At 39.7% G+C, this 21961-nt stretch overlaps 1 protein-coding gene across 2 annotated transcripts in view; it reads right to left on the bottom strand.

Annotated features, from left to right (window-relative positions):
* Window positions 1-21961, bottom strand: part of MYRIP (myosin VIIA and Rab interacting protein) — a 223514-nt gene that overhangs the window by 133343 nt on the left and 68210 nt on the right. The window contains exon 3 of one of the 2 annotated variants that reach the window (XM_072851423.1): window positions 6204-6277. The exons of the other annotated variant lie outside the window; for it this stretch is intronic. Coding sequence (XP_072707524.1) covers window positions 6204-6277 — 74 coding nt within the window. The remainder of the gene's footprint in view (window positions 1-6203; window positions 6278-21961) is intronic. 2 annotated transcript variants of the gene reach the window in all.

The following is a 21961-nucleotide window of genomic DNA, read 5'->3' as shown; positions in this document are numbered from 1 at the left end:
CTGATAGAACCAGAAAAATGCCAGCATACTCAACACTTACCTTTGTCTAAAAACTGCGTATCAGTCACTGCATTTGCTAGAGAGAGAACGTTCAGTCAGCATGAAGACAAGTTGTGGTTCACTTGCCCCAGACCAGTACCCTGCTTGTTGTACCAGGCTCTATCTTAATCCGTTAACAATTTCATGCTCAGGTGAAGCCATTTCACAAAATGAATGACTTGTGCTGTGTTACTCTATAGGCACTGTGCTAGTGGTTCTCAAGGGAAGTTTCCTTTTCTGTTGCTGACACAAGCACTGTCAATCAGTGTCATCAGTTGGAAATGACTGACATGTCAGAGTGTAGATAAATGAAATAAGTAATATACTAGTATTATTTTAAATTCCTTCTTCTCACTTTGTAAACCTGTAAATTGTCAATTTAACCCCATCTTCTTTTGTCATACTGGATATCACAGGAGCACAGACTGTGCACCACATTTAACTGACAGACTTTGAAATCTTCTGCAAGCAAGTGGAGCAGCAAGGGAGAAGCAGGTCTTGAGTTATAGAGCAGATATTTTGGGGAGCTTTGGGGACATCGGAAATCTCCACATGAAAGCTGAAATGATCTTTTCCAAGCAGCAGTGCTGCAAGTACAGACTCTTGCCCTCCCGTTCTAATACTGCCACATGGAACATGTGAAAATAAATCTGGGTTTTAACATACTTTTTTCCTTACCCTTCTTTCTCACCTGCCCTCCTATCTCAGTTAGAGACTGCTCTGCAGCCAGGTAGGGTGTTCTGAGGTGAAATACTTCACCAGTATTGGGGACAAGCACTTCTGCTGCAGGTGAAGGACCTTCTGGTTAAATCCTGGGTTTAAGTGATCCATTGAGAAGGGCCAAAAGGTGTGCTTCGATGTTGGACATCAACCGCAAGTGATGATAAACTAAAAAGTTTTCTCCCTTTCCTATTACATCCATACCGAACCACTGACCATTACTATCTGAGCCTATGCATCCAGCCAGCTTTCATCCACTTTATAATTTCACCTGTATATGCCATAGCCCCACAATGTGACTGCAAAATTGTAAGCTTTGATTAATACATACATTAGCATTTTGTGACACCTTCCTCTTAGATTACAAACATGTAATACTTTATGTTGTACTATCCTATCAAGCATCCTAACAACCTAGCAAAACATCATTACCGTTTTACCACCTTTCTTATATGCCTTCCTTGATTTTTTTCCTTCCCACCTGATAGTGATTTATAGTTATATAAACATTTGCTACATTCCCCTCTATCTCATTTCCTCTCAATAACTGTCATTTTGCTCTCCCTGAAGCATATTTCTCACTGCCTTTCTGGTATCTTTCTATAACTAATATGTCAATGTTTCTTGCCTCTTTTTTAGCTAATTATAGTAGAATTTTATTTTGTCTTTCAATATCCTTTCCAAATAATTTCCAGAAATACCAAGAAGTCTATAGAATTGCACTGAATCAACAGCATTGATAACTACTTACCACAAGTAGTTTATCTGACCTGATAAACTCCACAGCCTAACAGCTTTCTATTCCCTACCATCTACTAAGGGTTATCCTACATATTAAGCAGCCAAAGTGTAGTTCTAAAAGTCTCTCTAATGCATTATTTCTGTATCAGTCAGTCTCTATTTACCACTTTGTGGCTCAGAAGAGTGCATTTTGTCACATATTTAATGCTATCTTTTTTCTCTTTGTTGTACCAAGTGAAAAAAAATAGTTCAACATAATTAGTTCTCAGGTGCATCTAATTTTAAAGGGATGAAAAATGAATTCCTGACCATACTGACCAACTTCCTCTGAGTATTTAATTGTGTATTCATGATCAGTAGAGGAAAGCGAAGTATTTATCAAATGCTGGTACAATTGTAGCATTTATCTGCACTCCCTCGTCCCATTTGTCACACTGTGCCTCTCCCTATGCCTCTCTCATTGGAGAATTTCACATTTCTCCTATCAGGTCCTGACTTTAAGTACTAAGTCATCTGAAGTTAATGACCTTTTTTATCTCTTTTTGTCATACCTTTTGGTCATATGACAAATACAGACATGCATTCTTAAGAATAAAGTATTGTTCAATCCAAACAGATAAAAAATATTTAGTGAAAATATTTTTAAAATGTACATACTCTTCCATCATACTTATGTGCAATACATTCTTTGCATCACTGGTGGCATCTGTGAGTCCATCTTTCTTAGGAATCCAATTTTATGCCCGTATCAATTTGAAAAAGTTTTATTTAAGAATAGAAACACTCCTACTCCAGTGCTCCTTTCACAGTGCCATCTGGCTTGACCTTATAAAACACAATTCATAGTGTACAGCACTGGCTAGTGTACAGCAGGAGAGTAACTCAGACATTGGCTCTGAAAATCTCGGAACTATTCACTACGAATCATCCTTCCCTCTTTGTGGTTGGACTTCCAGCAACACAGACCTACAAAGATTTGCACTAGAATCAGTGTTGTTTACTGAGTTACTATTATTTACTTCCCTTAACATGAGAAAACTAGGGGAGTCTTCCCTGATCCTTCCCACAGAACATGCAGCAGAATAAAGAAGAGCAGGCAGCAGAATAAAGAGCAGAGCTTGCTAAGGAAGCAGGTTTCACAGCCTGACAAGTCATAGTGTCAGAGGACTGTGTGTGCACTGTTAGAAAAACCAGTACAAACATGTTCATCCCACTTTGCATACAGACAAGATGAGTAAAGCTTCATAGATGAGGGCCTTCCACCTGACGAGGCTGGCTTTCAAAAGTTGCCTGTCCTGACCATTGCCTTCCCAGGAGAGTGGCTGCCACTCCAGAACCCAGGCAGGACGGGAACACTGGGAGAGCCATGTCCTCCACAAGCACGGGGAAGGCAACACAAATCTGCACTGCGTCCTCACACACCATTGTCCACCGAGTATTTCTCCACTTCCTGCAACAACCACATGAGCCCTAATGTGCCACATGAAGAAAGCAGAAGGTGTTCCCAAATGCTCTAGGCCATCCTGGTAACGGGGTTATTTCAGGTGAAACTCCTATACAGTCCTAGGAAGCACACCAGGTTTTACTGCCTAAGGTGACAATAACAACAACAACAACAAAAAGAAAGCAAGCAAGAAAAGCCTCAAAGCAAGAGGTTCCCGCTAACTTGGTTTCAGAGTGAATTCCTTGCCTACTGCATCACTTAACTCCATATTTTCAACAGGCCTGCATGTACATAGCTCCTAAAGTCCACTTCCTTATTCCAGCTCCTCTTCATGCTGCCCATGCTCCTAATGCACAGTAAATACTGTTCTTAGATATTCTATATAGACTCTGCAATTCAAGTAGCTTAAAAATTGCAAGCCCTGCAATTCCAAACAATCAACATAATATAGGCCAAGAAATAGCAGCTCAATATTTTTAGTAAATTTAAGGCTATAAACAATGATTTTCTTAAGTATAGAAATTGTTTGCATTATCCATGTAGGTTTTGTTTGTTTTAGAGACAAAGACTTATAAGCTTAAAATTACCACATACCTCTGTTGTACACAAGACAGTATTTTGGCAGACAAAAGAATCTGTTTTTATTGAATGTGTTTTATATTTAATATGATATGTTACCCCTGTGTATTTCATATCAACAATATTAACACCTTCTGGAAGCAGTATCATGTCCCTTATTACAAACCAGACAAACCTCTGCAAAAGGGCAGGAAAATATCGACAGCACCTCCACCTCCCTGTTCAAACACACATACTTAAGGTAGTCCTTTAAAAGGTATTGGCATATGCTATTGCTATAGTAACACCAGTATTTAACAAAGACACAATCTTCATTTAACACTATTACAGTCCTTCCAATATCTCACAGTTAATGTTCTTAACTTAATCCAGAAGCTTTTTATTACAGGAATGTTTCTGCAAATTTAATAACATACTGATATTTTAACATATAAAGGAATATACAGTAATGGAATGAAAGGAAATCAGTAAGCAACCACAAAAAATATAAAAAGCTAGCAATTTGGAATTTATTTAGAAAATAATGGTCTTTATTTTGTAGCTGTGACTATAACTGCAGCTATTTAGCTCTACTCTGCATATGTGTGTGAGCATGCATGCATACACATACAGATAAACTGCATTATTCAATATCCCTTGCAAGTGAAGACTGGGAATCTCACCCACCTAGTACTCTCCATACCCCATCCCCATGGAAACGTACGACTAAGGACTGTCCTTGACAAGGCAATTCAGCTATAGAAGAGGAAACGCAGCCAGATTACCAGACTAGTGGGATATTAAGGAACTAGAGATTAATTAAAGTCCTCTTGTGCAGATGCTCCTACAGCTGTATGCATCCCAGTAATTCTTCCTCAGCCCTTGACAGTATGCCTCACCCAGGACACAGAAGGCTATACACAGTGAACTTTCCCAGAGGGAAGAAAGGATGTAGGGGAACATCAGAAACCTGCCTTTTTCATTCCTCCTCTCGGTCCACGTGTGCTGTCTGCTTCTTCCCAATTAGGTATCTATCAATCTGAATTACAGGGAAGGTACCTCAGTAGGATGTTTTTGGTGAATGGTAAAACAGCTGAAATAACCCAGAAGCTTTTGAAAAATGGAAATTTACCTAATTCAACAACTAGAATTCAGAAATATTATTAGGTGGTGAATATTTGGAAAAGACAGAATGGTTCTTCAATGTTCTTCACCATTTTTAAAATGATGTGTTTTGAATTTTTAGAATGTCAAGTTTTGTTCTGACTTTTTCCTAATAAAAGAGTTGCAAATACTATTATTCAGTTCTTCTGTAGATACTGCCATTCAGGTATCTGACGCCTTTCTTATCTTCTCTCCCTCATGCATTTTCTCTCTCCAAAAGCAGCAGATGGAAGACAACTCCCCTGTGTGGAGCTTATGGCACAGTCAGACCCCAGCCTTGGTTCATGTACTTTTCACACACCCTCTGGCTATGTCTGAATTTGCAGAAAATTCAGCACACCAATAGCAGATCAGTAGACTGAACTAGACAGCACTGAACACCTACACAGTACATGGTTCAGCAGCTTTGCTTCAGGGAAGACAGTCTGATTCCCTAGACCAACTATTCCTATCTTGCACACAGTTTGAACCTGTCTCAAGGAGTGATTCATTGGTTCAGAGACATATCTGTTCAGTGGGAGGAATTTATAACCGAACAGGGTACATTTGGTGAGCACCTGGAGATAAGCTTTGGCTTAGTTTCTTCCAGAAGGAATCTAGCTTGTGCACACCAAAACCAACCTGTGACAAACTATGGTGTGATAAATGAGGATGAGCAGGTTTGCTCCAGAACTATACTACTGCTCTGAACTGAAATTCTAACATAAATGCAGTCATAGACAACCAGAGGAGTCTCTCTCAACACAGGTACCTGGAGTAGGTAATTTTTCATTAACAAGTCTATAACACCCTTGTCTACTGAGTTTGGAAAACCATTCCGATACCTGCAACATACATAGCCATGGCACACACGCAGTGAAGTTTTATACGTTTCTACATCTATGTTGCTGACAGTTAACAGAGATGCATGATGCTGATTTATAAAGACATATAAGAAGCAAGAAGTAGTTTCTGATTAGGAATTCTTTCTCTTTTAAAAGCATTCAGTGGGGCACAAGATTTGGGCATGGGCTTTTGAAAATTTTCCTTGAAAGAGCATTAGAACTTCAATGTATCATACACCCACTTCATTTCAAGACATTCTGGATTGGTATACTTTAAATTTAGCTTTATAAAGCACTACCAATAGGATCCAAATTTGCACCTGTTAGTTTGAAATACCTTTGAACATAACTGATCTAATTCTCCATAGCACTGCATTCGTTCACACCGGTGTTGCTCCACGAATTCCATCAATACTGTGGTACAGTAAGATGGATGGGGTAATGGAACAAGGAGCCAAAAGCTACACCTTTTGCAGCTACAGCCTGAAATGCTACCAGCACATAGTCAGACTGTCAGCTTTTATTCAGTAGTAGGAAATGGGTACAGAGTAAACTAGGGATTATCTCAGGAAAACAGTAATTTTCTCAGACTTTGCTGCTGCCTTACAGATGTCTGTACTTCAGTCAAACCCTCCTTCCCTCACCACACTTCCAAATGAAACCAAAGCTCTACCAAGCCACTTTCCTCATAGGTAAACATAACTTGGATCTACCTTCCGGGCTCAGCTGCTTGACTGACAGTCTGCGGGCAGAGGATTGCCAGCAGATAGTCCTTTCCTAAGTTCCCCTCTGTAGAGTTGCATTGATGTACCATCACCTGAATTACAGATCAAATCTGCTTCTAACGTGTGACTGTCAGTGATTTACAATGTTAAATACATCAAACAGAGAATTGTTGGTTTAAAAGTAACAATTTATTCTCAAAACCAAACATTTATTCTCAAAAAAAAGAAAAAAGAGAATATGAAACGCTAATCTTTCAAAATAACAAGAATACAAAAGCATTGGCATCTCCATAAATGCAGGACTACAAAACTCAAATAATTAAGTGGTCACAAGGGAATATCTCTGTAACTGAAATATCTGTTGATTTATAACAAATAATGAAATGCATTTCATTAAACTTCAAGTGGAGGAAGCTCCTCCAACAGGAACCATAACAATGTAATTCGTATTAATTTAATGACTAAAAATTCTAGTGCTGACAAAATAAATATTTATTTTTAATAAATTAATTGCTCAGTTTAGTTTTATATATTTAGTTGCAAGTATGTGAAAAGACAAAAGAGTGACAAACTTGAGGCTTAGAAGGTAAAGAGAAATGCAAGTGGAGATCTCCTTCAAAACTGTCCTAAAAACAAGTATTTAACCAAGATTTTACTGCTTAGAAAAAAGGCATAACTATGTTTTCCATAAATATTCCCTAACTGTGGAGGTGCTTTCCACTTTAAATGTGTCTCTGTCTGTCTCAACAGTGTGATTTGGGTGCAGGAGGGTCAAACCTTAGCAAAGCACATTTTTCTGCACAATCTTGTGTTAGATAAAGGGGGAGAAAGGAAGCTTCTTTTATTAAAAAGTGATGGTTATGGCAGGTAGCGCAAGACGCAGTGACACAATACAGATTCCTTCCGTGATATGGATGCCACAAACAAACAAGACGGTTGTTGGAGTACAGGTACTTGCACTTCGGTTCCAAGTCCGATGCATACAAGGATGCTGTCTTGACTCTCTCTTACAGCATCAGAACAGAGTAAATATTCTTCCCTCCAGCCCTATAAACACTTTAAATTTCCTTCCCTTTCCTTCCCACAGAAAGCAAAGCAATCACAATTCATTTTTTGTTTTTTGTTCACTTCCACGGAGTGCCACACTTTTCACAGCTTTTATGTATTTTCTGGCTATAGCACAGAGATCCCATAAAAGGTGCAAGTTAAAGTAAAGTCAGAAAATGTGATCTAGATGGTCAAAGGTAAACCGCAAGAACCAAAACTCAAATTATTATCCCCACAAGCAGGGGTGAAAGAAGCAAGCAAGCAAGAGTTAGTTGTTGGCAAATCATCAGACACTTATATTCAGTCAAGAGCAACAAAAATACAGACAAACATTGAGATAGCAAGATGATGTTTTTCTTCATGTACGGGGCTATACAATTTTTTACCCAATTCTGTACTATGCTCCTAGACATCTTTCAAACCACCGTTCTAGGCCAAGGGTGAAAATTTCAGTACTACTGCAGTATGCATAAGTCTGACATAAAAAAGGAAATATTTTAGCACTTACAGCCAAACACAAAAGTACCCTAAATATCTTGATTGACAGCCAATTATTTTTACTGAGAAAAACAATTGCACAAATTCTTGCCTAAAGCAAAAGGTCAATTATATATAATATTTTTGAGAGCTCTAAAACACAAACTGGAATGCACAGATACTTAAAATCAAGGACTCTCCCCTTGAGCAAAAAAAAGGAAAAGCTTTAGAGGAATTCAGTACACTGGTTATATCTACGTAACTACAAAAGCAGAGAAAACAAAAGCTCAGGGTACAATCAATAGTTTATAAATCAAAGCAAAGCTTTACTTCAAAAAAGAGGTAGCTGTGAGAAGAGCTGTTGATTTAAAAAACCCATTATTTGAAATCAGCAAGCAATTAAAGCAAAGCATTTCTCTTTCTGCTATATGGGCAAAGCGCACACAGGCTGTAAAACACACAACCAATGATGGAGAAGGCTGTTTCATCTGAAATATTTCCCCCTTGCAGGAAATACTGAAGTTACAAAGATTCCCTTGATTGCAGTTCAGTTCATTTTCTGAACAGTGCCACCACACTGTGTGTCCGAGAAGTACTTAAACCACTCTATACATACAGTTAAGCTTCCCAGCTCACTTAAAAAGCTAAATCTATCTCTAACTTTGCATAAATACCAGCTCAGACCCTCAAGGTTTGTGTTCTGGCATGGGAAGTTACAAAGACCAGACATCATGTTTATCATGTCATCAATTCCAGCATCTAAACTAACGTGAAGAAGTTATACCACCAAAGAAGTTACTCTACCAAGCTTTCCACTCTACCATCTCTGACTCTTCTGTAGATTTTTTTCAGAGCTCTTCTAATTTCTTTTATTCCTTCATTCATCGATGATTGAGAAGGTATCTTCTGCCAACTGAAAATCTCCATGAGGGCCATAGAAGGCCTTCAGAAATAAACAGATCATTATTCATGTTCCTTGGTGTTATTTATCTGCCGAGAGAGATCAAGGAAGCCAGGTATCTGCTAAAAAGGCTTTACAGAAATTCATAGGCCATGTGGATTGGTCTCTCAAGATTCAGCATCACTAAATTCAGAAAGGAGACACAATAGCTTTATGGCACGCTCATACACAGGTATGTATAGTCATGTAAAAAACAAACAAAAAAAGAGTAGCTCAGGAATAACATAGTAGCTGGCCTAACAACAGGAGACTGTACAAGTGTATAATGATGCCCAAGAGAGAAGAATGTGTATTTGATATCTAGTCTTCATCAGTTAATCCTGATCTTACAAGTTCTGGAGTAGCATTTGGATGGCAAACTCAGAAAGAGACCACTGAGCTTACTGGAGTTAAAATAAGGGACCAATGCTAGATTTGTAATGGAGGTATGAAGTCAAGAGGAATTAAGGAATTAAAAAAAGCGTTAACTACAGGCATATTCAGAGCTCTTCTTCCTCTAATACCAGTAAAATCTTCTCTCCAGAAGTTTTCACACCCAGAATCACCAGAAATTCTGACCCTAATCAATAAGTTGCTGAAAATGAGAAATGAGCCTAACTTGCCCTCGAAACATGAACTTGAGTCTAAACCACCTGGTACTTCTACTACAATTATACAAACCAAAGGCCAGAGAGACCGAAAGATCTGAGGCTGCAGGGAGCTATGTTTTACATGATGCTGTATAACAGGGAAGCAGCAGAATGAAGTTTTTTCAAGCCCTCAGTTAGGATACAATTAGATTACAGCCACTACAGCATCTGTCTTGCATGTAGACATAAACCACAATGACTTGGGGCAACATGACCAGACATAGAGGAAATTAGGCACTGCCTGTGAAACTAGTCCTGAGAATCCAGAAAAACAGTTGGCTGACTTGTTCACATTAAGCACTGTGATGCTGCTGCCCCTTACAATCAGCACTCAAGTCAGCTAGGTGAAAAGTAGGCCAGATCCCTGAGTTAAAGAGATTCTTGAACACCACAAGTAGTGAGACATTATACAGAACAAAAAGGATGCATGGGTGGAGGGAAGTTTTTAAGCTTATAACAGATGTCATGGAATAATTACAGAGGCCCAAGCCATGAGGTAAACCATGGTCCTTCACCTAGAGTAGCTTGGCCGAAAAGTACAACAAACAGATCAGTGATCTGCATCACGTATGTGCCACAGAAGCTAAGAAAAGGAAAATCTCCAACATCAGTGGGCTTACATACCCACTTTGGCTTTGCATCCATCACACAGACACAAAGGTTATTGCCATTGTCAAAAGGTGCCTTGCAGGCCCTGTCCTCTCCTGAGAAAACCTATGTTCTTGATGACAAACAAATGCTTTGCAAGCTGAATACAACTCCAGGAAGGATATGGTAGATGCAGATGTATCCTAGGGTAGCCAAGTGCCTTGGAGCAGCCTTGTAAACTAACAGCACACAAACTCTGCAGTCTCAGATTAAGCAGGGACACTTCAAAACAAAAGAAAGGGATGACTCATTGATCTCACCATTACCATTCCTGCATGAATCTGAAGGCTCACATGGGACAGATTGCCATTAGTTACACCCAGTAGCTAGAAAATAAATAGACTAAGCTCAAATAACATTCAATAAATAATTTTAACAGATACTGTAAAAGCAAGCAGCAGTTTCAGAGATTTGTTGGTTGTACAGTGTCCAGCTAAACCCCAGAACACAAGCAAGCAAAGCAATAAAAAATGCAGTATCATCATTAGGTCTGGTCATCTGCACTCTGTTCAGTACGAGTTTTTCAAAATTACATTCTGAATTGTTTCAAGCTGGGTAGGTCTAAAGCTCACCAAATAAAATACAAATGCTCAACTCTTACTGGAGTGTTATTTTCTTCATTAATATTAAAATAACCAATTCTTATTCAAATCCTTGTTAATTACTCATTACCATACCTATCTGTCAAGATGAATACTTACAGGTGTACAGATATACGTGAATATCAAATCATACCTTTATATGCACTGCATATAACTTCAGATGGATAATTAAGATCAGTTTTTCAGCTCCTTAGTTATGGTATATAGAATGACAGGTGCTTTAAAGGAGCTTGTTTTCTAGTGATGGTTTAGCTCTTCTTGAAAATCAAGTCCTTTAAATTTCTTTCTCTCTCTCTCTGCGTACCTCAAATTTGAGAGATCCAAAAGCACAGATCGAGTAGTGTTTTTTACCCTGTATTGTTAATCAGTAAAATATCAGCTTTTGTCACACCCCATTAAAATAGGTTATATTCAAACTATATTTTACCCAGAATATTTGCACTTTTCTTCTATCTTAAAAGTATACTACAAATATCCAGCTAAAAGAAAATGCTGCACTGAAGTAAACAGTTTTCTTTAAACTGCCTCTACTGTGTATAGCTGAGAAGTTTCTTCAGAATCTTTTCAAAAGTCTTCAATGACTTCAACTTCTTCAAAACCCTTAACGATAAAATATTTATTTACAACAGGGCAGAAATCCCCAGATTTATTATTTAATCAGAAGAACATAAAGAGAAGTTTGTAGAAGATCAAAGAAAGACAGATGCAGTAAGAAAAACAGTAAGCTATGTAAATTGCATAATCATTTTAAAATATGCATTATATGCCTGTTACATTTGTGTGTATCCAATTATAATAACCAAAATCCCAACCAAACCCCTGAGAGCATGCAAGTATATCATCTAAGGAAGTCTTACGATCTGTTCAACAGAGCACAAGTGACTCAGATTTTGACTTCCTGGTTTACCCTACTAAAAAAACTTCAATAAAAACAAAACCACATCATCTAAATTTAATTAGAGCCTTGATTCTCACATCTAAGATTGATGGGGGCTTTGCCCTTCACTGAAGTAAGAGCATAATTCAAGCCATTTAGCGTAACTCACAACACTTCGGTGTGAAAGCAGGTGACCTAATATGAGTGGTGTCAGCCTGAGATTCACCTACTCCAGTACCTTAATATTACACAGTACATTAGATATGGCAAGCACAACAGAATCTGCTACTTTGAAGAAACGAAAGCAGGTAAGACTAGTGGCATTTATATTAATTAGCAGGCTGGGTATTTCTAAGATGTCTCTGGCATTATCCTGGTATGTACTATTCTATTAAGCCATTGAAAGCATTTCTTTCAGGGTAATTATATAATAATACAGAAGCTCAAGCTATGTAAGTTCCCTTCAAGTCAGTGAAAAAACACCCTCCAGCACAGGGGGATATCTTTCTCCAGCTTGGACATGTGTTTAAATTAAAACACACTATTTAGGATTCAACATTTTACTCGGGATACTCTTCCCAGAGCTCCAACATTTCTACTTGATTATCTGCCTTGCAGTTACTTTTACTTTCTTTCATTGCCCTGCATGTTTGCAGGTCATCAGCTAACAGTATATATGCCATAACACTGCTAAAAAAACAACTTCCCCCTCCCGCCAAAAAAACCCCACCCTACCACTAATTATAACAGTACAAAAGGAAGCGTCCAAACCAAGCTTCGTTCTTTGTTGCAGCAACAGGACCAAATCACAGCAAAGGTTCAGATCTACTTTTAAGAACCAGATATTTGCCTTTTACTTCCCTATTACTTTGCATTACAGAACCTCATGACAGCACACAGCTTTAGTGAGGAGGGGCAGGGGCAGCATGTTGTATTGTCACTCAGAAGAACAGTCCTCCCACTAGATCTGATGTGAGGAAAATTTCACAGCAATACATTACCTGTCTCAAAAATATTCTTCTGAAAGATCAAGGGGATGCTGTGCCTTCCCAAATGCCGAGGCATGCAGCCTCCTGCTGTCTCTCCACTCACAAGAGCAAGTGGAACTTGAAGGGAGAAGCTGCTTTAACTGTTATTTCTCCATATTATGGTTACTTACTATTACTCCTTTTCCCTCTGTTTCCCCTTCCTGTTTTTCTACCTTCTGCTAATGCAGCAATCTATCCCATAATGGATGCAAGCACTGACTACACACACAACTGTTCTGATGTGGGGCTTTGTGCTGGCGCATCCAGAAAGGAAGTCATGGCAACTGATACATTTCTGAGAGCATCGATATTGCTTCAGCGATGCAAGCCCAGTAACGTTTACTTCATATTACATTAGGCCAAACTACGCAGCAAGAATTCCCATTTCATTTCATATTTCCAGTTGTTGCTAATAGAAAAGGAACCATGAAAGTCTCATTACAGTATTGCCCTCTGGAAATAAATTTCACCATTGCAAAATGCTCATTCACTCAAATATTGCTCAACACATACTGTCTCTGTTACATTTTTCACCCATAGGAATTTTAAACCTGATTTCTAACAACTATCCCACATTTCACATCATTAAGTAGCAGCAAAATTCTGGCTTGCTGCTTTTTTTTTTTAGAATAGAAATTAATTTTGGACTCCCCCAAATTGTTAATCTTTTTTTAGATTTCCAATGATCTTTTCCAGCAAAATTCTCAACCTGAGTTAATTAAAAATCATCTGCCTTCCTTAAGGCTTTCCATCAAGTCTTCTGAGTATCAGTGCATTGCTATTTATTGACTCCAGAGTACCTGGTATTGTTAATTGTCTGCCAGAGACCAAAGAATTCATCATCATATTGCAAAGGTGTCAGATCCCCTAGCATAGCAATTTACTGTATTTAAAAAAAATAAAATCAATATGCTTCTGAGATAAACCGTACCTTTTCATGCCAGCCCAAACCCATTCTTCTAAAGCAGGTGATGTATAGACTACTTACTGTACATTGTGGTCTTGCTGCTGTTATTCAGTAATGTTATCATTTTCTCCCTTCCTCTAGTTGTCTAAATAGCTCTCAGAATTAGGATTTTCACATGTATCGAGCTTGAGAGACTTTTAAACTTCTTAAAACTGAATTTTTCTAACTTATTTTTAGTGAACTGTTGAAACAACAGCTAACAATTTATCTCAACAGCTTCTTCATTCAGCCTTCACTTAAAAACCCAATCTCAGAATTAATTTCACCCATCTTACTCTTTTGAAATGCACATAATCAAAACCTGCTATCAGCATTACAATAGTTTGTCAAGACTGCATCCTGAGCTGTCTGTAACAGACTTTGAAGCTTACACATACCTTCATTCTCTCTCACTCTGATCAGGGTACCTGCTCTGCCTATTCTTTGTATTGCTTCCTCTTTTTTTTTTTTCTTTTTTTCTTCCATATTTCAGTTGAGTGACTAACAGTTGCGAAGTGATGGACTTCATCCTTGGAAAGTAAGCTCCAAGATGGACTATGGTCCATGTAACACTTGGGTTATATGACCAGATGAGCAGGAGTTACTGGAACAAAGGTTTATTTGTAATGTCCCTCCCTGCTCCTGTCTGTAGAAATAGTCTTATTCTTCAAAGAGTGAAAGTCACTATTGTATTGAGGAGTTGTAACATGGAATTTTGTTGCTTGTCTGTTTGTTTGAAAATCCTGTTAAATCTGAACCTCAGTATTATTTGGAAAATGAATTCCTTAGCCTAAGCATGCAAAAATAATTGGATTTCTTTAGTGTCAGTTTGATGATGGTACATTTGGTATCAAAAGGAACTGCAAAAGCACTTAATTCTATACCACATAATATCTTCTGTACTTTCATTGTGTCCCCTCTTGTCTCTTCTGTAAGGCAAACTCTTTCACTGTCATGTTTCTTTTAACAAGAAAGCTGCTAATGAAAGCTCTCATAATTATCTATTAGCTCCTTTTCTGATCAGAAGCAATAACTATTTTAGGCGAGAAGGCACTTCAACTTGCACAGTGGAATTACGAGACCATCAGTGTTATCTTCCATCGTAATTCTTGCATCATCCAGTACTTACTTTGCACAGGTACAGTTTTTGCTGAGGTATCTTCCAACCCAACTATTTCCCATGAGTTTTCAAACTCAGTACAGCACACCTGGCTAGGTTCCTCTATCCAGGTGGCATTGCCCAGCATTTGTCAAAGGGCCAAAAGGAGAAAAAAAGAAAAAAGAAAAAAAGAAAAAATCCCAATGCAGTCATAGCTTGAAATAAAACCTTTACCTACATCCTTGCAGACACCTTTGACTTCACCTAATCTAAATCCTTCTGTTGCTTCTGAACATCTTGCCATTCATTTCCAAATAATTGTTTAATAAGCTAAAGTCGTCCTTCAATATGAAGCTGCACATGCCTCTAGCCAAAGATTAAAATTCACCATTTGTTCCTAACTCCTGAGTTTCAGCTGCAGCTTCTAATCTATAACAACTCTTTATTTCTAACCTCCTGATAACATCATGACATTTTCTTCATCTTTTTTTTTTAATGGAATTTTTTTCAGAAGCTTTTGGAAATCAAAAGAAATTAATCCTATGGAGTTAGGCAGAGCAAATAGCAAAATGAGTCAAGACTAGAAACTTATGCTGGCACCTGGAGTTTGATATAAACTATAAGTGTTATGCTTACTGTTTTTTAAATATTTTAACAAACACTAATGGATTTGTTCCGATTTATTGGAATCGGAACACAATTCTGCATTTCATTAATAATACAATCCTCCAGAGCACTCATTTAGTTCTTTCTTCATTTGCTAAATGGAGATGACAACATTTACCCAACTCCTTTGTAAGACACCATCACACCTACAAGTGAAAAGTGCTATGATACACACATAATGAATGCCTTTGAATTTTTTCTTTGTTGCTAGAGATAATGGCATTAGAAATTTGAAAACGTACTTTAATTTAAATGTAACGTGATTCCAAATCTATTATCATTTCTCATTTTATTAATTAATGGCTAACATAACAAGTAGCCAAAACCAATTTTTTTTATTACATTAACAGAATAACAGCATTCAAATATGCTTCAAAGCAACAAAAATATACATGAAACACTGCAGCTTGTAGAAAATCAGTTGAATTCCATACCACATCAAAAGGTTTCGCTGGAAATTATAGCAAGATTATCTTCTGAACCATGAATAACTTCATTACATGTTCTTTTGTTCAAATTATTCAGACATGCCTAAGAAAATTTTATCTCCCTCAAAAAATCAAAGATAAACTTTTCCCATGCACATTTAAGCTTCTATAGGAGAAAATGTTGCCACTGAAACTATTTTTAAAACTTATGTTAAACTACTGAAGCTTCATTTTCTGGCTCTGTGTAGCCCTAAATAAATAATTTTCTACTTATATAAACTCCAGTTGGTGATCCAGTCACAAACCCTTTCAACCTTTAGTAAACAAAAATAGCTATCAACATTTGAATAAAACAGCAGGATAAAAATGTTTGAATAGTCTTCAGGAATGGCTGAAACTACCTTCCCGAATGTAACAACAACATGAATCACACAAACACACAAATGAATCACACAAACTGCCCCAATTTTTCAGGCAGGTGCACAGTAAGAAGAATTTTACATCTTTGCAAAACCTTGCTGAAGTTAGTGAAAGCCTCCAGCTGGATCCCAAAGTCTTTCAGGTGAGGCTGAGCCTAAGACACAAAGGCTCATACTAAAATGCAACACTGCTTAATGTACACTGATTTCATTAACACATTTTCTATGATGGATTGCATTCTCCCTACCAAAACATTTACAGGGACTTTAAGGCTGCCAGGTGTGTTTGTTGTTTTTCTTAATTTTAAGAAAAACAAAACATGATTTCTTCTTAGAACAAAAGGTCTCAGAGATTATTGGATCAAAACATGATGTTAATACTCAGTGGAGCAAGCTCCCTTTAAATGTTAAGGAGAAGAAAGAGAGAACAGTCATCTCAAACTACAGCAATACAGCCATTAGGCACATAGCTTTGGAAGCAGAATGGTTCAAGCACAACTTAGCTTTTCTACTAGTAGTGAAGACCATTCAAAAAATGGAAATCACAAACTTTAGGTAACACCTAAATTTGAATCATCTCAACCTCAGCCTTGATTAAAAAAACACCTCCCCCCCCCCCAAAAAAAAAAAAAAAAAACAAACAACCCAAAAACCAAACCAAACCAAAACACCAAAAACACCCCCCCTCAGTAATAGCCTTGCTGGAAACATTACTTCCCAACATTAAGGGACAGAAAAAGCATTTCCAAGTGGCCATCAGGCTGCAGTGTACACTACTGGGATTACAACTGAAAAAAAGAAAAAAGCACAAGTAAAGCTCACTCCTGTGCCAAAGAAAACAAATATCTCACATTTGTATAGCACTTATCACAGACACTTTTCATGCTACTTCACCAATATTGATAAGTGACTTACAACATAGATGTGCCTTTTTTTTTTTTTATTTAAAGTACAACATAGGGGACGAAAGTTGCATGCAACTTTGTACAACTTATAAGCAGTCTGGCAAAGATATGTGGAGTAAAATTCTAGACTTAAGCAACAAGGTAAATGCACCTGTTCATGTGGCAGATCATTTCAGACTACGCTTCATAGCTAGAAGGGAAAAAGATTAAGCAATAAGAGATACTAGTTGGTTCCTAAATTGTAATTGAGTGGGGTTACCATTTATCCTGGAGCTAAAGCCTAGAGACGGATCAGGAAGAGGGGTGGGGCAAGGAAGTTATTTCATGAGAGCAGGAGTTTGAAAAGTTACTTGCTTTGGTAACACAGGTTACAGTTTAGACTGCATGTCCTAAAAGCCTTAATGTAACAGACAAGCCCATTCCATGCTGGTAAGGAGGTGTAGTAAAGGTGTAGCAACTGAATTATGAGTTAATTATCAATATAAGACATGATGGGAAGAGCTTTTCCAAGCAGCATAAGCCAAAATAGTTACATTAGCTTCATGTTTGATTAGATGTCCGAATGATGGAGAGAGAGAAAAATCTTTTTCATGCTTAAATGGAGGTTAAAGTAATCAACCAGCCCTCTCCTAACCATAAGCTGATGGGACATTAGCATCATTAGACATGACTTAGCAGTTACGAATTCAGCATAGAAACAACGGAGTAATATTAAGGCAGGGCTTATTGGTGCACACTGCTTACTGCACTGTGTTTACCAAATTACAATGTAAAATCCTGAAATTCCTCTGTGAGGCCGAATTCACATGACTACACCAAATAGGTCAAATGATTTATAGGTATTTCTGAAAAAGTTCAAGCCGAACACAAAGATCAGGACACTTGTAGCTCAACTAGCTTAATTCACACTGCTGAATGAGTACTCTCGACACAGCATTTGGAAAATTTCTGACTGATGTCACAGATCCATCTCTTCTTCAGCTCAGGACATTTCCAAGCATTTGATCCAAACAGGTGTGATAGCTGTCTTTCCCTGCTTGAGAGTCTTCAGACACTGTGGAAAACGAGGGCAGCATCTTTACTCCCAGCCATGCAGAACCCTCTTTTACTGCTGGCAGGGGGAAGGCTGCTTGCTGTTCCCAGGCCAGCCTGAAACACTGCAACCCCTTCAAACTGTCCCACAACTCCTTTTCAGGTTGCAACCAACAGTTCGAGAAGTGCTGCTCCCAATCTCTCTATCAAAAGCCATTCTACATCTCTGATCGTACCCGTTGCCCTTCTTTGTGCCTTTTCAGTTCTATCAGTCTTGTAGGTAAAGACCAGAACTGCCCATGCCATCCAAGTTGCTGGCATACTATAAACTTAGTAAACTTGTTATTTCTTATTCCTTTCACACTAATTCTTAGATGTTCTACTTGTATTTTGATCACCACCAACTGAGTTTATGTTTGCAAAAAGAAGGGATTGCTAGTGATGTCAAGATCTGCTTTCTCAACAGATCCCACTGCTGCATATGTGTATTTAAGCGTACATATTACATACGGTAACATCGGTGGTTTTGTATCAACATATACACATATGCATATAAAAAAATGTAACTCGTCAACATTTAATCTCACATGCTGCTTTGCTGCCTTGTCACTAAGGATCAGAGGTATCTTTGCAACTTTTCTCACTCAAACTTGATAATTTCATTATTTAGTCTTTTTCCACAATAGTAATAACACAGTTTTTAAAGGAAATCCACTAATAAGCTCATACTAAGGAAAGCAATCATTTAGTCCTATTTTTCTGCCTGCTCCATTTTTTAAAAATCAGTAATTAATCCATGAAATACATTCCCTCTTATTGCTCAACAGCTGCATTTCCTCAAGAACCTCCATTGCGTGAACTCACTGAAAGCCTTTTAAATCCAGGTGTAGTACAGTAACTTGATCACCCTAATTCACATGCTTCTTAGCTCCTTCAAGGCCCTCTACGTGACTTGCAAGGAGTGACCTTCCTCTCCAAAATCATGTTGATTCCTCCCCAGTCTTACTGGTGAGAGTATGACTATTCTATCAAATTTCTCATTCATTCAGTATAGAAGTCAGCCTTCCTGGTCTGCAGTTTCCCCATTCCTGCAACCCCTTTTAGAAATCAGCACTGCATATCAAATCTGTCCTGGTACCAAGAACAATTTAGAAGCCAGTTTTCATATCACAGTTCAACAATTTCATTTTTGAGTTCCTGTGGAACCTGTGAGCAACTGCCATCTGGTCCTGGAGACTAATTTCTCTTCTTTTTACTGATTTAGCCTAAAACTTACTCTTGACACTTTCAATTAAGGCAGCCCTCACACAGTGGGAGACTGATGTGAAAAATCCCCTAAACTCTTCCCCCTGCCCTCCCCCCTGGAAAAAAGCCAATGCAAAAAATTTATTTTGCATTTATTAACTGACTTGATCTGGAGTGCTCCTTTTCCACCTTTGTCTTTAGATAGCACTCTAACTCAAAGACGCTCTGGAAAGCTTCCTCTTCCTGATATTTCTGCACAAAGTTTTATTTGTTTTCATTAATTACTCTCCCCACATCTTTAAGGAGTGCTTTAGCTGTCCTAATTCACTGGCAAGTTCTGTCGCCCATGTTACAGAAAACCAAAGGAAGTGATCAAAACTGAATTGCTAGGCATTCCACAAGGAAACTGTGGAATTTGAGGCCACACCTCAAATACTGTGTGGAGAGCCGTATGCATGATAAGTATGGTTAGTAAAATATTAGCCTTGGCCAGAAACAGGAAAGCAGGTAACTGACGGATGCACAAAGAAGGCACTCCTGAGAACAAACTGAAAAGATGTCAGAATGTGATTTTTCTCTCTTTTTTTTGGGAATGAATTTTTTTCACACGACTTTTTATCTTGGCATCCAAAAAAACCTCCAACGCATTCCCAAACCTAGTTGATCATGATTTTTCCCCTTGTGCTTCTAATTTCTTTTTTTGTTTCAGGCCGTGAGAAGAAAGGACTATCACCAATGTCACATCTCACTCAGGATTAAAACCTCAAAGACCAGGGCTGAGCAGTCCCTGTTTCCAGAAGAGCAAAAATGTGAAGAACGACCACCAGGACCTATCACACGCAAAAGAAAAGGAGGAGAAGGAGCGTGGTATTTTCCAAAGTATTACACTTCTCGATGCCAAGCCTACTCTTTGCCCTCACAAAATTGCTGTGCTGTGCTTCTTGGCCAGCGATGGGCAAGAAAGCCCGAGAGAGCCAGGGCACAAGTGGTGCCTTGGAGGTGCCAGAGCAGCAGGCAAGAAGCGAGCCGAAAGGGCCCAGAGGAGCCCTGACAAGGGGCTGTGCTCAATGGAGCACAAGGGGACAAGAAGCAAGCCCCGGGGGCCACCCTTGGGGCCCACCCTGGCAGGCTCAAAAGCTTCCTGCCCCGGGATGCGGGGCACGAGGGCCACCTTGGGGGAGCATGAGCAGCAGGCGCCTAGCCAAAATGGCCCAGAGCAGCCCTGTCAAGGGGCCATACTCAGGGCTGCAGAGGAAGGCAAAAAAACCCCAGAGACAGTTGCTAGCCCACCTTGGGGGAAAAAAAGCCTTCCTCCCCCCAGCTGCAGGGCACAAGAGGCCATCTTCATGGTGCATGAGCAGCAGGCAGTAACCTAGCCAAAACGGATGGGAGGAGCCCTGACAAGCAGTCATGCTCAGTGCTGCAGAGGAAGGCAAAAAACCCCCGGGGAGCCGTCCCAATCTTCCCCGGGGGAAAATTCCTTCCTGACCCCAGAGCTGGCGATCAGCTATTCTCTGAGCACGTGAGCAAGACCTGCCTCCTCGTCCCACAGGCCTGTCATGCCTCCCAGGAGATGCCCAAGCCCTGTTCTCCCTCAACCTGGAGCCATCTCAGGGGCTTCTGAGAGTGGCCACATGCCCCCGGCCTGATGGACCTTGGGGGCAAGAATCCTTCCCACGCCTGGCAGGACACCAGTGGGTGCTCCAAAGCACTGGGACCCCTTGCAACATCTCTGCATGCCATTGCTTCGGCTGCTGCCCCTGGCTCTGCAGGGGATGAGGACAGAGAGCTCTGCGGTGCTCCTCCAGTGCTCCTGCAGAAGGCGTGCCCTTGGTCTTGCCACTGGGCTTGGTGCTCCTTCTCATCTCGTGAGGAGCTGGCGGGTGGTGTTCCCTGAGGGCTGAAGCAGGATTTCCATCCATCAGAAGGGCTTTGAATGTGGCCCTGCCAGGATCTTGCCTTGCAGGGAAGAACCTCCTCCAGCCTTGTCAGGCCTCCAGACCTCCTCCCTCCAAGTCACCCCACTGGCTCCTCAAGGACTTCCTCTGGGATGTCTTTGGGCTGCCTGCCAGGCAGGCAGGACATGGGAGGATGCCCCTTTTATCCTGCCACGGGGCATTGTGACTGCTGCATTGCCGGGTGGTGGCACTGTGACACGGGGGTGACGAGGTCCCCTGTGTGCAGCCCTGCCCACCACCCCTCCACCCAGCATCCTTCCTAGAATCATAGAATCCTTGAGCTTGGAAGAGACCTTTAAGACCTTTTTGGGCCGCTCACTACAAGAGAGACATTGAGGTGCTAGAGTGTGTCCAAAGAAGGGCAACGAAGCTGGTGAAGGGTCTAGAGCACAAGTCTTATGAGAAGTGGCTGAGGGAACTGGAGTTGTTGAGCCTGGAGAAAAGGAGGCTCAGGGGAGACCTTCCCGCTCTCTACAAGTGGGAGTTGGTCTCTTCTCCCAGGTAACTAGTGATAGGATGAGAGGAAATGGCCTCAAGTTGCACCAGGGGAGGTTTAGACTGGATATTAGGAAATTTTACTTCACTGAAAGGGTTATCAAGCATTGGAACAGGCTGCCCAGGGAAGTGGTTGAGTCACCATCCCTGGAGGCATTTAAAAGACGTTTGGATGAGGTGCTTAAGGACATGGTGTAGTGGTAGTCTTGGTAGTGTTAGGTTTATGGTTGGACTTGATGATCTTAAAGGTCTTTTCCAACCTATATGATTCAGTGATTCTGTGA

This window comes from Ciconia boyciana, chromosome 2 (genome assembly GCF_034638445.1).
Source record: "Ciconia boyciana chromosome 2, ASM3463844v1, whole genome shotgun sequence".
Taxonomy (NCBI): Eukaryota; Metazoa; Chordata; class Aves; order Ciconiiformes; family Ciconiidae; genus Ciconia; species Ciconia boyciana.
Note: the sequence above shows the minus strand (reverse complement) of the source record. Positions and strands in the feature narration are given on the sequence as shown.